The 17,384-nt window shown below is 48.0% G+C and overlaps 1 protein-coding gene across 1 annotated transcript in view; it reads left to right on the top strand.

Annotated features, from left to right (window-relative positions):
- The window catches only part of Galnt16 (polypeptide N-acetylgalactosaminyltransferase 16), an 82,524-nt gene that overhangs the window by 57,812 nt on the left and 7,328 nt on the right, over positions 1-17,384 (top strand). The window contains exons 4-12 of the mRNA XM_013014176.1: positions 676-743; positions 1,557-1,622; positions 3,614-3,735; positions 6,230-6,317; positions 8,458-8,542; positions 8,852-8,955; positions 12,289-12,415; positions 14,371-14,463; positions 16,217-16,300. Coding sequence (XP_012869630.1) covers positions 676-743; positions 1,557-1,622; positions 3,614-3,735; positions 6,230-6,317; positions 8,458-8,542; positions 8,852-8,955; positions 12,289-12,415; positions 14,371-14,463; positions 16,217-16,300 — 837 coding nt within the window. The remainder of the gene's footprint in view (positions 1-675; positions 744-1,556; positions 1,623-3,613; positions 3,736-6,229; positions 6,318-8,457; positions 8,543-8,851; positions 8,956-12,288; positions 12,416-14,370; positions 14,464-16,216; positions 16,301-17,384) is intronic.

The raw sequence follows: 17,384 nt of genomic DNA, 5'->3' as shown, positions 1-17,384 counted from the left end.
CTTGAAATCCTAGCTACTCGGGAAGATGAGATGTGAGCATTGTGGTTTGAAACCATCAGGGATGGGAAAGCCTGTGAGATTCTTATCTCCAATTAACCACCAGAAACACTGGAAGTGTTTGCCTCAGCAAAAAAAAAAAAAATCTTGAGAACAGTGCTCAGCCCTGAGTTCAAACTCCACAATTGACAAAAAAAAAAAGCTTCAGATAGGAGTAGATGCCAAGTAACAGTGATATTCCATGGACTAAAGAAGCTCAGATGTCCCTTTCCTAGAGAGAGCAGGAAGAGGAGGAAAAGGAAGAGCAGAAGAAGAATCCCTTGAGAACATCCCTCTATCCCTCTTGACCTCTGGGCCAGCAGAATCCTCACCTTCCACCCTTGTAGGCAGCTTCAGTCCAGCCGGCCTGTCCCTCAGCAGTTTTGTATCATATTTAGGCAGGTTGAGTAGCCAGAACTTCTGCCCTGGCAACTCACCTAGGGCATCTTTATGCTCTGGGGTTGGTCTCACATGCCTGAAGGTCTGTGTGCAGCACCAGCTGGGTCTTTAGGCTCTTCCCAGGGCGTTTCAACAGTTGCCCATGTCTTATGGACTTGCTTTGGTTGGGGTGGTGCATGGGGGTAAGTAGGAGATGTCCCTTCAATCTGGGCTCCTTTTCTGTCCCCACTGCCGCTCCAGTGTCCTGAACCGAACTCCTGCCAACTTGATCCATGAGATCATTTTAGTGGATGACTTCAGTTCAGATCGTAAGTGTTCACCTTCTTTTATTGCACCCCTTCCTGCCTACCCCGCCCTGTTTTCCCAGAACACTGAGACAAGCTGTCTTCAGACCATTTTAGCCATTACACACTAGTCTCTCTGCCAACAACTAGGGGTCTCTGAGCCTTTCTAGAACCCCCCACCCCCCAGCCCTGGAACTAAAGAAGGGGAGATTTGCTTTGAACTCAATATCAGTGACATGATATTTCTTAGAAATGGAAACAAAATGGACAGAATCTTTTTTCTTTCTTTCTTCCTTTCTTTTTTTTTTTTTGCCAATACTGGAGGGGTTTGAACCCAGGGCCTAGGCACTGTCCCTGAGCTTCTTTTGCTGAAGGCTAGCTAGCACTCTACCACTTGAGCCACAGTGCCACTTCTGGCTTTTTCTGTTTATGTGATACTGAGGAATCGAACCCAGAGCTTCATGCATGCTGGGCACTCTGCCACTAAGCCACCGTTCCTAGCCCCCAGTATCCTTCTTAATTACAACTTGACATAGGCAAGAAAAATACCTCTTCTAAGTTAGCTCAATGAGAATTGGAGAACAAACCATTGCTGTTGCTCTCTGGCACCCTCTGTGGTGGGATTGGGTAATATAGAAACAGACATTTTCTTAGTCTGAGTGGGAGCAGGGCAGCCCTTTGACTGGTAATGATGACCATAGCCTTGCCTCCTCCCCCATCCCAGCCCTTTCCCTGGCCTGATATGGATCAACTCCTGGGGACTTCCATGGCTGCCAGACCACTTTTGGTCTGATGCCCACATCTGAATGAACTTGCCTTCCTTCCCTCCACCCCCAGCTGAAGACTGCCTGCTCCTGACCAGGATCCCCAAGGTCAAGTGCCTGCGTAATGACCGGAGGGAAGGTGAGTGCTTAGACCCTGGGTCCCACTGTGGACCTGTCTTGGAGTGATCCTCTCATCTTCCCCCTCCCTTTGGACACTATGCTGCCTTCCTGATGACAGGGACCGTGGTCTGCAGAAGTTCCTCTCTCTGTCATAGCTCAGCCTCTTCCCAGTGCACTGTAGACATATTGCTTTACCTCTGCCTGCCTTTGTCATTTGTTCTGAGAACTGGGTTGGGAACCGCTCCCGTTTGGCCTTACCAGGTTAGTATAAGATTCAGTGAAGTGGCTATGTAGCAAGGCTTTGAGAAAACCAAAGGGAAGGTGTGACCTCATTTCCAGTTGAGGGGTGGTTTAGAACATCAACTATGTCATAACATTGTGCACACCCTGTAAGGGACACAAGAAAAGCCCTTAGAGGCCTTGCTATGTATCCAAAGGGTCAGAAACTATCACCGTCACAGGCAGGTTTTTATAAAGATGGAGGAGAGGGTATGGGGGTGAGCAAAGAGGGCTTCTGAGCAGATGTGGGTCTCAATGCAGGTATAGGGTGTTTCGTGAGATAGGTAAAGGAGAACAGTGGATAGAAGCCAGATCCAGGGACTCTGCAATCAAAGGCAGCAGTGAGCCACAGGCTCATGTGAGTAGCAGTTTGCCACGTGTGTGCAAGATGTTCACATTGCCTCTGTGCTCACACTTAATCCTTATAACAGCCATCATCCCCATTCTCAGGTAGGGAAACAAGGGTTTCAGGAGGGTCTGTCATTTTACAAGGCTAATGGATGAAGAATCTAAGATCTAGCCTCTTAGCCTTCCTCCTCTACTTGCTTGTGTGAGGATCCAGGCCTGGTCAGCCTGGGGAACAAGTAGAGTGAGGTTTGATGAAAGACTTCGGAAGCCAAAAGAAAGCACTTAACCTTGGTAAGACAGCAGGAAGTGAGAGAGGGGTATGAGAGAGATGTTTAAGAAGGATTGGTCAGGCTAAAGGGCCGTGAGGAGATTGGTGGGGAAGACCTTCAAACCATCATGCAGGCAGTAAAGAGAAATGTCTCCTGAGCTGCTAAGTTTGTTTGTGGGGACCATTGAGCCTGAGATACACCGAGTTTTGTCAACTTTGGGTGTAAATTCCTGACTAGTTGCTTTCTAGATGTCTTCTGAGTAGGAGGAGGGTCAGGTGGCCTTTTGGATGGCTGGATGGTTAGACAGAGGCAGAGTGTTGATAGCTAGGTAGATAGAGGTGTGGCCAGTGGAATCTCTTCCAGAAGTGACTTGCATTCAGAGGTGTTAGTGGGAGACACTTCCCTTCCCATAGCTCACAGAACACAGATGGCTGCTTTTCCTAGGATGAGACCAACAGGGCCTCCCTTCAACAGACCAGGCAGGTTCTGCACAGCAAAGCCATTCTCCACCAGTCAGTGCACAATTGGTGAGGTTAGTGGGGGCGGGGGGTATAGAAGAAGAGCAGAAATGAGTATATGAATATATGTAGGTCCCCCAGGCACCAGGTTCATTCCTTGTCTGGTTTGATGTGACAGGCAGGGTTATCATCTCTGAATCTTCTAGATAAGAAAACTGAAGCTCTTCAAGGTGACTAATAAGCTCAAGGTGAGCAAAGGCCTGCTGTTCAAACCCACGCTTCTCTCAGCCTAGAAGATTTAGTCTTTGTCACACCTGGTGGTTTGGCTGTAGGGGACCATGCAAAGGTTCTCAGGGGGCATGGGTTTTGTTTCCTGGCTGTCTCTCAGTACCAAACCACATTTGTCTGCATTTTTTTCTCATTGAACTTGACCCTCCATCTGTGTCAGGTGCACAGAGGGCACAGGGGAATGACCAGAGTCGGGGATAGTGACGGGTGACTGGTAGAGGAAGAAGAGAGGAGGGAGAGAGAGGAAACATGGAAGCACTAAGGGGAGACCAATCACAGGAACTCAGAGCAAACCTCAGCCCTGGATGGGACTGGCCACTGGGACTTTGGGACGCAAATTGGTTCAGTCCTATCCTCTTCCATTGCAGGGTTAATCCGGTCTCGGGTTCGAGGAGCAGACGTGGCAGCGGCTGCTATCCTCACCTTTCTGGACAGCCACTGTGAGGTGAACACCGAGTGGCTGCAGCCCATGCTGCAGCGGGTGAAGGAGGTAAGTGGGAACTTGTCCTGGAGAGAGGGGCTCAGGGACTCAGCCTTCATGTTACTGGCCTGAGGGCTGATGGACCATCTGGGAAGCTGCTGGCATTGTGGGAAGACTGCATGCTTCCCCTCAGTGGCTCCACCTGACTGAGCTTTCCCATCTGAAAATGGGAATAGTCATAATGTCTGTCCTGGTGGGTGGCTATGAGACATATCAGATGCCATCTTCCACGGCGGGTGGATATTTTTTTCCTCCCATGCTGGGGGAACCTATAGACAGGCTGGGAAGCCCCAGAGGAAGGCAGAAGAGAATGAGTTTCAGAAAGGGAAGGGGATGGGAGGAGGGGAAGGAAGAAGAAAGGAGAGGAGAGGCGAAGAGAAAAGAGGAGGGGGAGGGGGTTCCTACCATATGTCTGCTATTTCCTAGAACTGGGAGTTTGGGCAGATGGCAGAAAAGGATGAGGCCATTACAACTCAACCAGATGAAAACAAATAGCCCAGTTAGAAAAATGGGCAAAGGATTTGGATAGACATTTCTTCAAGGAAGATACACAAATGGCCAATAAGCCCCATGAAAAGATGTTCAATAGATTGATCATTCAGGAAGTACAACTCCTAAGTCACAATGAGATAACACTTCATCTCTGCTGGGATGGCTAGAGTCTAAAAGATGGACAGTCATAGGTGCTAGCAGGATGTGGATAAATAGAGGCCCTCATATATGGCTAGTAGAAACGGAAACTAGTACAGCCGCTTTGGGAAACAGTCTGGCAGGTTCTTAAAAGTTTAAATAGAATTACCATGACTCAGACCCAGCAGAAAGGCAACAAAAACTACATGCACACATGTTCAGAGCAATACCCTTCAGAACAACCAAAAGACAAAACTGTCTATCAGTCCATAAAATGTGTACATTCACACAACTGAATATTACCCCGCCACACAAATGAAGTCCTGATTGCTGTTGTAATAGGAATGAACTTTGGAAAATTCCTGTGAGGAGGAAAGCCAGTCCCCAGAGGTTCTGTGCTACATGATTATTTGTAGAAGATGTGCACAATAAGCATGCCATAGAAATAGAAGTGGAGCCAGGCACCAGTGGCTCATGCCTGCAATCTTAACTACTCTGAGAACTGTGAAGTTTGAAGCCAGTCCAGACAGACAAATCCATGAGACTCTTATCTCCAATTAATCAGCAAAATGCCAGAAGTAGAGGTATGGCCCAAATGATAGAGTGCTAGCATTGAGTGAAAAAGCCAAATGCGCATGAGCATGCACGCACGCACACACACACCATACACACACAAAGAAACAGGAAATAGACATGACATTCCTATTGGGGTGATGAAAATACGATAGCACTAAAAGTTGGTGATACTTGGGTGCATACCAAAGACCAAGGAACTGTGCTTTCTGAGTGAATTTGATGGCATGTGAATTCTATTTCAGTAGGAAAAATCAGTGTGTGAACCAATGAGGCAAGGCCCCCAGGTAACTCTGAAAAACCTTGGCAGCCTGCTTGTATCAGCTATCACCCCACCCCAAGCTTCCATTACTCTAGCTGGTGTGGGAGGTAGACAGATTCTAAGCTACAAATAAGAAGGTGGTGGTATTTGGAACAGGGTCTTACTACGTGGCCCACACTGGCCTTAAACTCATCATCCTCCCTCAGCCTGACTCTCCTGAATTCTGCTGGAATCACAGACACGTGCCACACTTGCCTCTGACAAGAGGCAGAGCAGGGAAGGAAAAGAGAAAGGCTCTGCTGTGCGGTTCCCCATAGAGGGCAAGACCAAAGAGTCTTGCCCAAAGGACCAAAGGATAAGAGAGTCATTAGGTTTTGTGTGTGGAACCCCACATTAACCTACCTGTCCTCAAACACCCGTGATTCCGCATTGCTCAGCAATGTTTTGGAGTTGGCTGTGTTCTGGGAGATGAGGAAGGAAGTGGCAGGTGGGGTGCCACCCTGCTAGGCTCACTCAGCAGAGTCCCTGCCCCTAAGCCACTGGTGGTCCAACTGGGAAGACTCAACCCAAAATGGCACAAAGGCAAATGATGGTGAGCCCTTCAACACAGCAACAGAGGAGCCACCTTGGCCAACACCTTAGTCACTTCCCAGAATGATCTTCAATGCTGTTACGAGAGCAGCTCACAACAAGAAAACCTTCAGCTAGCCCCTGTCAGGGAGGTCTTCATGGAGTGGGTGAGATCCCAGCGGGGCTCAAAATGGCACCAGAAGAAGAAGCAGGGAGAGTAGTACTGTGCCCAGGGGAGTAGTACTGTGCCCCAGAAGCCAGGCAGGACTTACCAGGAGCCTAAGTGGAGTCAAACAACCATAGCTCCTGGAAGCTGGCCAGGCTAGGGTTTGGGGGTGGCCTTGGGGACATGCTCTAGAAGCACCTCTTACCTCTGTCCTGAAGAGGCCCTCTCTCCATAGTAGGCATGCAGCCTGCTGCTGTTGTGGAAGTCTGTGGCCTCATACCATCTTGTATCCCCTCTCCTAGGACCACACCCGAGTGGTGAGCCCCATCATCGATGTCATCAGTCTGGACAATTTTGCCTACCTGGCAGCATCTGCTGACCTTCGTGGAGGTGCGTCCTGCTCCTGGGAGAGGGCGTGCAAAGAGGCAGGTGCAGGCAGGCAGAAGTCTCTGCCTGAGTGGTATTCTTCTTGGCTATGGCAGAGTCTCACACTGCCCACAACCTTTTCCTTCCAAAGACAAAATGAAGAGGGATTGGAGAACAAAGGGCAGAGCTGGCAACTGCAGACTCCTGAGCACAGACAACTGCTTATCTTTAACTCTGATGCATCTCTCCCAAATGCTACTGTCAGGAACCCTGGCCATGGGTCCTGGCCGAAGGTCAGGATGTGACAGCTGTCCCTAAGGAAGGAGAGGGGAGCCCTCCACTTTCTGAATCCCTGGCATGTCCACCCCAGAGGTGGCCAAGACCTGGCTTGGGATGCAGTGAGCTCTTGCAGTGTGGATCATTGTAAAGTCACTGAAGTGTGCTATAAGTGTGTGTGCTTATATGCTTAGAAAAACTGCCGTCATCTGGGTTTCTAAGTCTCAGTGTAAAAGGATGTGAAGTGTCTCCTTAGCATTCATTCATATTGATTGTATTTTGAAATGCTATTACTCTAGATATAGTGTATAAAGATTTTTTTTTTTTTGGTGCCAGTTCTGGGGCTTGAACTCAGGGCCTAGCCACTGTTCCTGAGCTCCTTTGCTTAAAGCCAATTCTCTACCTCTTTAGACACAGCCCTACTTTCTGGCCTTTTGGTGATTAATTTGGGGATAAGAGTCTCACAGACTTTCCTACCTGGGCTGGATTTGAACTGTGATCCTCAGATCTCAGCCTCTTGACTAGCGAGAGAAAGAGAGAGAGAGAGAGAAAGAGAGAGAGAGAGAGAGAGAGAGAAGAATATTTTACTCAAATTAACTTCATATATTTTTGTTCTTTTGTTTATTTGGTAGGACCTCAGTCTTGCTAGGCAAGCAGTTTACCTCTTGAACTGTGTCCTAGCCCTTTTATTTGTATTTGTTTCTGAGATAGGGTTTCATTAACTGCTCAAACTGGCCTCAAACCCAAGACTGGAGTATCTTATTGACATGAATCACCATGCCTGATGTTGTGTTTTTGTTTTCTTTTTGGTGCTGGTACTAAAGGCCTTGCACTCTTGCTAGGCCTTTTTCTCTCATGGCTGGTGCTCCACCACTTGAGACACAATTCCACTTCCAGCTTTTTGCTGATTAATTGCAGATATGAGTCTCATGTATTTGTTTGCCTGGGCTGGCTTCATATCACAGTCTTCAGATCTCAGCCACCTGAGTAGGTATGATTACAGGTGTGTACCACCATACCCAGCTCTGTTCATGTGTGTGTATGTGTGTGTATGTGTGTGTGTGTGTGAGAGAGAGAGAGAGAGAGAGAAATAGAGCTTTTGTGCTCAAGCTTAGCACTCTACCGCTTGAGCCACAGCTCTACTTTCAGCGTTTTGGTAGTTCATTGGAGATGAGTCTCATGGACTTTCCTGCCCAGCCTGGCTTCAAACTGTGATCCTCAGATCTCAGCCTCTTGAGTAATTGCAGTAAGGATTGCAGGCCTGTGCCACCAACACCCAGCTGTGCTTATGTTTTGATGTGGCTTCTAGAAAAATTAAAAAAATATATATATGGCTTAGGTTTGTGGCTTCCCTTATTTTTTTTTTGAGCATCAACCACAGTAGACAAGAATCACATTGGACTATTTAAGATTATAATTCACTTCCTTAGTTTTACTTGCCACATTCCAAGTGTACTACTTGAGGTTATGGCCACTGCTGTGGACAATACAGACACAAAACATTTCACCATGCTGCCAGTGCTACCAGACACTGCTGCTCTCAGAAGCTGTGGCTGGGAGCAGGTGGGCACAGGGGATTTGCCATCTGGGGCCCACCTATCAGTCAAATCTTGGGATTGGAAGGGATTCTGAGAATCCTATTCTGAGGAATTACTTCATAACCTCTGTACTTTCTGTTGTCCTGCCTGGAATTCCTTTTCCCCAGATATCTGCATGTATCTATCTGCCCTTTATTCAGGTCTCTGCTCAAATCACTTTGTCAGAAAGCTTTGTCCCAAACCCTCCATTAGGGGCCTCAGATCAAGGGAGCCGCTGAGGTGTCCAAGTGAGGAGCTCAGCTGCCCTGGTAGGCCCTGTCCTGAGCTGCGCCATCCTCTCTGTCCTTTAGGATTTGACTGGAGCCTGCATTTCAAGTGGGAGCAGATACCCCTGGAGCAGAAGATGACCCGGACCGACCCCACCAAGCCCATCAGGTCAGGATTGCACGGGGGTTCCAGGAGCCCCTCCTTCCTTGGCCAGGAGTCTGGGAGGGTGGATCAATCACCAGGACCCTGAAGGTACACAGTCTGGGTACTGACTCTGTTCTAGGCCCTCAGATTTGCCTACAGACAGAGGACAGAAGCCATGGAAGTTGGGAAGGGTCTAAGAGCTGGCCAGGCATCCTAAGGACCCAGGGTCTAGAGGCAGAAACCTGCGGCAAATGGCCTTGGGTCCTAGGACCTTTGTAAGGGGCTTCTGGATCCTTCAGCTCACAGGTATCTCTTCCCTTTCCCTGCCTGTAGGACGCCTGTCATAGCCGGTGGAATCTTCGTGATTGACAAGTCCTGGTTTAACCACTTGGGAAAATATGATGCCCAGATGGACATCTGGGGGGGAGAGAATTTTGGTGAGTTGGGAAATAATGACAGTGAGCACTGCAGCTGCATTTGACAGCCCTGACTGAGCTAGGACTTGACACAAATTAAGTCCTTTAATCCTCACAAGGACTCTCTGAAGTAAGAGCTATGGTCTCCATTATAAAACAGAACCAGAGAGGTAAAGCAATAACCACACAGCAAAACAACAAAATATTTAAGTGTTCAAGGGAACACCTACGTGACTAGATGTGTGGAGGAATGTATACACTGAACGTAGACCATAGCTTAACGAAGTGGCTGCTTCCCTGTGTGACAGGGTCCAGTCTGGGTGTAAGATCTGACCCAGTGGGTTCACGTTGTTTGGTCCTCAGTGAGTAGAGCCTTCCGGGGTCCTAGTTTCCTGCAGAGATTGCTCTGGGTAATGCGTGAGAGGACAAGTTAAAATTCAGACACAGTGCTGGATGCAGGTGGCTTACACCTAGAATCATTGCTACTCAGGAGGCTGAGATCTGGGGATTGAGATTGGAACCCAGCCCAAGCAAACACATCCAAGAGACTCTTATCTCCAACTAATCAACAAAAAGCCAGAAGTGGAGTTGTGGCTTAGAAGTGGGAGAGTACCAGCCTTGAGCAGAAAAAGATAAGAGTGCACAGCCCAGCTGGGTGCCAGTGGCTCATGCCTGTAATCCTAGCTACTCAGGAGACTGAGAGCTGAGGATTGTGGTTCAAAGCCAGCCCAGGCAGGAAAGTCCGTGAGACTCTTAGCTCTAATTAACCACTGGAAAACTGGAAGTGATGTTGTGGCTCAAAGTGATGGAGCACTAACCTTGAATGAAAAGCTCAGAGACAGTGCCCAAGCCCTGAGTTTAAGTCCCGTGACTGACAAAAAAAAAAGTGCAAGGCCCTGAGTTCAAGAGCCTCAGTACTGGCGCCCACACACGCACGCACACACACACACACACAAATTCAGTGCCAATGACCACCATCACTATGTAGGGGGCTGTTGGAATATTCTAGACCCAGGAGGATAGGAGCTGCCTGACTTCCCTGAAGCAGCAGGAAGGAAAGCTCAGGGCTAAGCATTGATAGAGCAAACTTGCTTCATGACCCAGCCCTGTGTGAAGGCCACAGAGCACTGCAGACTGGTCACCACACTGCAGGTCCAACATGTGTGGGAAGTCAGCAAACAGTTTTTGGTGGTGGTGGTTTTGTTTTTTGCACAGTAGAAATCAAGATGTGGTGAAATGGAGGAGAGACTATTAGGTATTGGGCTGGGTCCTGGCCGGGTACAGATGTCGCCCCTGCCTGGGTATTTATGAAGGACCTGCTTACAGTGTGGGCAAGACACAAGGCTAGGGTCAGTACAGATCTGGGTGGAACCAGTCGGAAAGGCAGGGCACTGCAGCTCAACACGTGCAGTGTTCTTGGGCTATGGCCAGAGCACGTCAGCAATTGAAACCCATTTTCCCCACCTCTGCCAAACCTATCAGAGGACAGAAAGAGGCCCACAGGGATAGCTCCCCCTCTAGTGGCCAGAGAGGGCAAAGGGTTGTCCCAAGAGGTCCCCACGAGCAACAGAGGGCACCCTGCAGTCTAAAACTCAAAGTCCTGCTCTTGCTCCTTCAGCCCTTTCCAACATCCTCTCCCATCCTGACCAGATTTCTCAGCAGTGGGTAGGGTCAATGCTGTCTCACCCATATGACAGGTGGGAAGACTAAGTCCGGAGATGCTGCATCCCATGGGCTAGTGCAGGGGGTATAGCAGAGTCCCTTCAGTGTCCTGTGGGGTTATCAAGTCAAAGTCAGTGTCTGCAAGATGTTAGAAGTAGGGCTTCATCCTCTCTCCCTACTGGGACACCAGATACGCGGAAGGTTGGAGAACAGATCCGCACCCCATGCCAGCCAACTGGGGTGCAAGAGACATGGGACCTTCCCCGCTTCTGGAACTCAATCTTGGAAAATGTTGCCAGGCAAACATTTGGATGTGTGAATTCTGGGAGCTGGGGTGCACCCTGACTCCATTTCATGTGTGTTGGGCCTACGTGACCTTCCTTTGTGTCCTGGGTCTCAGCGCAAAGCAGTGTTGGCAAGTCAGTTTCCTGTCGACTTGGGAAGCAGAGAAGGAGCCAGAGGCTTTTTTCTGTCCTTCTTGTTCTTCTACTTTTTATTTATTTATTTATATTTTTTTTGGCTGGGCACTGACAGAGAAATGAGCGGATGATCAAATAGCTCACTTCAAACTGCCTGAGGCCAGGGCTCAGGGCCGGGAAGCTTGAAAGGGGTGGCGTAGAGTCACTTTGGTGAGGGGTTTTGTTTCTTAGAAGAATTCAGAATGTCTCAGCTTGCTGCAGCTTCACGCACTCACCACTGGGCCCGTTTGGAGCCGCAAGACTCCTGTCGCCGAGTCTTTCATTTTATTCCTTTGTGGAAGGAACAAAGATGTTCAAGCTGAGATGTGCTGTTGTGTCCTTGGAGACAACTCAGGCTCTCACGAGCTGGTGGACGTGGAAACCTTGAGAGTCACCTCAGCAATTCTTTTAAAATGTACGCAGTTAGGCTGGCCCCCGTTGGCTCATACCTAGAATCCTAGCTACTCAGGAGGCTGAGATCTGAGGATCACTGTTCAAAGCCAGCCTTAGCAGGCTAGTCTGTGAGACTCTGACCGCCAGTTAAACCAGCAAAATAATCTGGAAGTAGAGCTGTGACTCAAGTGATGGAGTACTATTCTTCAGCAAAAAATGCTGAGGTATTACTCTTAGAGGAGGAACACAAAAATGCAATGCGTCTGTGCCTCTGATCTTATAAAATAATACTTATCAGGAAAAAAAAACTGAAGGACAGCGGCCAAGTGGAGTTCAAGCCCCAGGACTGGCACCAGTAATAATAATAATAATAAAAGCTTATATGACTCAGCCATGACCCTCAGAAGGAACATGGCTCAAGAGGGCCAGAGATGGCCTCTCATGGAGAGGTAAGCCTGGGGCCACCCAGAGAGATGCCAGTCAGAGCTGGCTGCAGCACTGTGTTCTTCAAGTATGGCCAGGGCCTTGTGGGCACAGGCTGGAGATGCTGCTGCACCTTGGTACAGTCTTCCTTCTCCCCATGGTCTTGGGGTTCTTTCATTAAGGAACAGGGAATTGTGTGTGTGTGTGTGTGTGTGTGTGTGTGTGTGTGAGTGAGTGAGAGAGAAAGAGAGAGAGAGAGAGAGGCTGTGTAAATTCACCCCTCATAACTTGTGGAGTGAGCATGTGAATGGAGTGGGAGCTGCCTGTTCTATCAGGCCCAAGACCTCTAACCCCAGGGAGCCAGCCCCTCACCAGCCCCTCACCATGGCCACCCTGCTGACGCTGCTGTTTCCTGCAGAGCTGTCCTTTAGGGTGTGGATGTGTGGCGGGAGCTTGGAGATCGTGCCCTGCAGCCGAGTGGGCCATGTCTTCAGGAAGCGGCATCCCTACAACTTCCCAGAGGGCAATGCCCTCACCTACATCAGGTAGGTTTTAGTGTAGAGGATGAACCACCTCCCCCCCCTTCGCCCCCCCCCCACACACACAGACATTGCCTCCTGGGCCAATTCATTACCACAGGACTTGGGGCTTTCAGCCTACTTCTTGGGCCTTGGTTGCCCTATTTGCCCCTTCTAGAATGGACATTCTGGGATTGCAGGTGCTTCCAGAGGTAAAAGGATGAAGCTGGGACTTTGCCACCACATTTATTTTGACTCCCTTTGTCTGTGAGAGTCTTGGCAAACTGACCAAATGACCAGCAAAGTGCTGCTCCCCTCTACTCGCTGAACCCCAAGCACTGTCAAGGTACCAGTGTATTTGTCTAGACTTACGCAAGTGTCTGTCCATCCGAGACCCAGCCACAGGGAGTGCCTAGTCTCACAGCACAGCCACCCCATGCCCTGCTGTCTTGATGAGGTGGTGGAGGTTGGTGAGGGATGGTCCTGAGCATCTCTCCTAAGGATGAGGCTCTCCTCATCCATCCATGGAGCAAGAGCAAGAGCTTCCCATATCTAGTTTCCAAATGGCCAAGAGTTTTATCTGGCTTCCTCTATCTTTTTTTGTAATTGTTTTTATAATTATAAAAGTTGCCAGGTACCAGATTAAGATTACCCTTGTAATCTTAGTTACTAAAGTGGCTGAGATCTGAAGACTGAGGTTAGGAAAGCCCATGAGATTCTTAGCTCCAGTTAACCACCAAAAATTTGAAAGTGAAGCTATGGCTCAATTGGTAGAGTACTATCCTTGAGCGAAAAAGCTCAGAGAAAGCACCCAGGCTCTGAGTTCAAACCTCAGGACCAGAAAAAAGAAGTCACACAAGTTTACCACAAAAACTCAAATAAGGTGCACGTGCGCATGCATGCACACACACACGCATACACACACGCATACATCTACATATATATGTAGATAAATATTCATATTTATCTTTATATTATTATAGAAAGAAAAGTGGAAGTCCTATTACCCATTCTTGGTCCACACATTCTGTGTGTCTCACTTGCTTGTCTCTTCAGCACTACTGTTGTTTAACAATAGCTGTTAAATAACATAGCTACTATTTTTTGCCCTTAAAAGAATAGCTTATCCTTCTAGACCTTTACATAGAGTGCCTACTGTTAGTAGGTGGCTGGTTTGTCACTTCCAGCTTTGTACACATTTCTGCATCTGCCGTGTGGTCTGTGTATAGGGACACACCAGTGCAGCATGGGTGTGGGCTTCTGTGTGAATGGGGCCTGCCTGTGACTTCAGTGGCACCTGTCCCCTAACACTGTATCATAGACATCTGTGCCTGCCAACTTATACTAGCCATGGCCTTCTCTTTCTCTTCTCTCCCTCTTCTTCATTTTGTAGAAATGATTCATTATGCTGTCAAAGAACATTTAGGTTACCATTTTGGTAAATCAATATTCTTGTGTTTGTCCTTTTTGCCTACATGTGGGCATTTCAGTGTATAGACTCAAATAGAGAGTCTCATAGATACTTCCCAACTTGATAGATTTGATAGCTAACCCTCACTTGTACTGTGCAGAACTCAAATTTTCTTAAACATAATCAAAAAACATATATGCACACACGTGTGCGTGCACGTGCACACTTTTATTTTTGTCAGTCATGGGGCTTGAACTCAGGACCTGGGCACTGTCCCTGAGCTCTTTAGCTAAAGGCTAGTACTCTTTGAGCCACGGCTCCACTTCCAGTTTTCTGGTGGTTAATTGGAGGTAAGAGTCTCACAAGCTTTCCTGCCCAACCTGGCTTTGAAACACAATCCTCAGATCTCAGCCTCCTGAGTAGCTAGGATTAAAGGCATGAGCCTCCAGTACCTGGAAAAACATACATGTTAAATCAAAACATATATTTTTAATCCATTACGTACGAGCTCATCTTAATCGTAGCCCTGGCCCTGCCTGGTGACCTTATTTGCTCTCTCCTCTCCCTGTAGGAATACGAAGCGGACTGCAGAGGTGTGGATGGACGAATACAAGCAGTACTACTACGAGGCTCGGCCCTCAGCCATCGGGAAGGCCTTTGGCAGGTGGGCCTCAACTTCTTGTTTACACCTCTGCCATGTTAGCACACCCCAGCAAAATACCAAGTAGTGTGCACATCAGGGGAGCCACTCACATTCTTCCTAGAAACTGAGTGTTGCCCCCTCCCTTCCCTCACCCTGGGCTCCTCTAGGACATGGGATGCAGGGATAAGCCAGAGCTGGCGATGACAGCACTGCTCTTCCAAAGCTTGCAGGATAAGGGGCATCTGCGGGACTACTTAGGGAAGGGCTGTGCACAGAAGACATTTGGGGTGTGGCCTCCACCTCCGTTCAAAATTGGAATCCGTCATGAACTGTTCTCAGCACAGTCTAGTTAAGCATTTTCAAAATGCAGATGGGTTGTGAAATCAATTTAGTGAGTCGTGACCAACATTAACAAAGAGGAAGAGAAAAACACTGTCGATTAGATTAGCACAGAACAGAATAGAAAATCAGTGTTGATTGCAGTTAAGGGTAAGTATTGTTTTATGAAAATCTCAGCTGTATGTGTGCTTGTACACATGAGCTTGTACACATACACGGGATGCCCCATCACAACGTAAGGTATATTTACCTCCTACTCAAGATTGTGGTCAGAGAAGTTTGAAAACCTGGGGAATGAATCATCTTCCTTATATTCACTTAGATCTGTTTGTCATTATGTATTTCTTTTAATGGAGAGCTGATGTTAACTGAGCACCTATCTTGAACTAAACACTTCATATCCCCTGAAATTTATTTGATTGTCACCCACTTTAAAGTGAGTAGTCATTTGTATGCCTAGGTTATTATCATAGAAGAAACTAAAGCTCAGATATGCAAGAAGTGTCCTCAGCCAGTGGCTATGGGGAAGAAGGTGAGAAGATTGACCTCATGTCCCAGATGGCTCTCCCTTGCTGGGACTCCTGACAGATTGTGTGTGTGTGTGTGTGTGTGTGTGTGTGTGTGTGTGTGTACACTGGTACTAGAGCTTGAACTTGGGACCTGGATGCTGTCTCTTAACTTTTTCCGCTCAAAGCTGCATTCTATCACTTGAGCACACCTCCACTTTCAGCTTTTTGCTGATTATTTGGAGATAAGAGGTTCATGGACTTTTCTGCCCAGGCTAGTTTTGAACCAGTCCTGAGTAACAAAGATTATAGATGTGAGCTACTAGCTCCTGGCTCTAAAGATGTTTAAAGTTTACTCTTGTCCTTATACCCTTCCTCCTAAACTGCAAGGCATCAGCCAAGTGGCAGTGGCTCATGCCTGTAATCCTAGTTACTCAGGATGCTGAGATTAGAGGCTCACTGTTCAAAGCCAGCCGAAGCAGAAAAGTCCCCGTGAGACTCTTATCTCTAATTAACTGGAAAAAAAAACTGGAAGTGGAGCTGTGGCTCAAAGTAGTAGAGCACTAGCCTCGAGCAAAAGAGCTCAGAGACAGCACCCAGGCTTTGAATTCAAGCCCCATGACCAACAACAATAAAAGAAATGCAAGGCATGTAAGGAAAATTTCCACTCTCTGCAAAAATAAAGACCAAGCTATGGTTTGTGGCCTACGGTTTGTGTGGGGCCTGTGGTCTGGGCTCATCAGGGCAGGATTTGAGGGAGATCCTGGAGACTGGGGTGAGCACTCAGGTTAGAGAATGAATGAAAGGTGGTAGCTGAGGCTGGACAGGATAGCTCCCATGGCAGTGGTCCTTACCCACCTGAGGGGGGCCCACAATGGGGCCTCTGTGTTCTCCTGGGGCTTCTTACCCAAGTTCTATCCCTCCTCCAGTGTGGCCTCACGGATTGAGCAGAGGAAGAAGATGGACTGCAAGTCGTTCCGTTGGTACCTAGAAAACGTCTATCCCGAGCTCACGTGAGTGTAGTCTGGTCACTGACTCTGGCCTGGTTGGGTGCCTTTATCTCCCTTGTGTGGTTTCTTCTAGCTACTGGCAGTTTATTTTTCTGGGAGAATGGATAAGTTATTAGTTAGATGTGATATAGTACTAAATTCTCCCTCCATCCCTCCCTCTCTCTCTCTCTCTCTCTCTCTCTCTCTCTCTCTCTGAGTGTGGGGGGGGGTTGGTTCTGGGACTTGAACTCAGAGCCTCCTACTGTAACATAGCTATTTTTCTCAAGGCTAGCTCTCTACCACTTGAGCAATAGGTCCATGTCTGGCTTTTTTTTTTTTCAGTTGTGGGACTTGAACTCCAGGCCTAGGCACTGTCCCTAAATTCTTTTTGCTTAAGGCAAGTGTTCTACCACTTTGAGCCACAGTGCCACTTCTAGTTTTCTAGTGATTAACTGGAGATAAGAATCTCTCAGATTTTTCTGCCCTGCCTGGCTTTGAACCAGATCCTCAGATCTCAGCCTCCTGAGTAGCAAAGATTATAGGCATGAGCTACCAGCGGCCAGCTTGTACTGATTTTTTTGTGTAGTGTATGTACCAATCCTAGGGCTTGAACTCAGGGCCTGGCACTATCCATGAACTTTATCACTTAAGGCTAGGCTCTACCACTTGAGCCACAGCTCCTCTTCCAGTGTTTTTCTTTTTCTCCTTCCTTCCTACCTTCCTTCTTCATTCCTTCCTTCCCTTCTTTCCTCCCTCCCTCTCTCCCTCCCTCCCTCCCTCCCCCTCTCTCTCTCTTTCTTTCTTTCTTTCTTTCTTTCTTTCTTTCTTTCTCTCTCTCTCTCTCTCTCTTTCTTCTTTGGGAGTGGTTAATTGAAGGTCTCTCAAGGACTTTCCTGTCCAAGCTAACTTCAAACCACCATCCTCAGATCTCAGCCTCCTGAGTAGCTAGGATTACTGGCATGAGCCATCAGCATCTGACTTGTATTGATTTTTTTTCCTGTCCGTTTAGAAGCTTGAACTCAGGCCCTGGGCCCTGTTGCTGAGCTTTTTGCTCAAGGCTATCACTCTACCACTTTGAACTACAGTGCCTCTTCTGGTTTTCTGGTAG

The sequence above is a fragment of the Dipodomys ordii genome, unplaced genomic scaffold (genome assembly GCF_000151885.1).
Source record: "Dipodomys ordii isolate 6190 unplaced genomic scaffold, Dord_2.0 Scaffold2, whole genome shotgun sequence".
Classification (NCBI taxonomy): domain Eukaryota; kingdom Metazoa; phylum Chordata; class Mammalia; order Rodentia; family Heteromyidae; genus Dipodomys; species Dipodomys ordii.
Note: the sequence above shows the minus strand (reverse complement) of the source record. Positions and strands in the feature narration are given on the sequence as shown.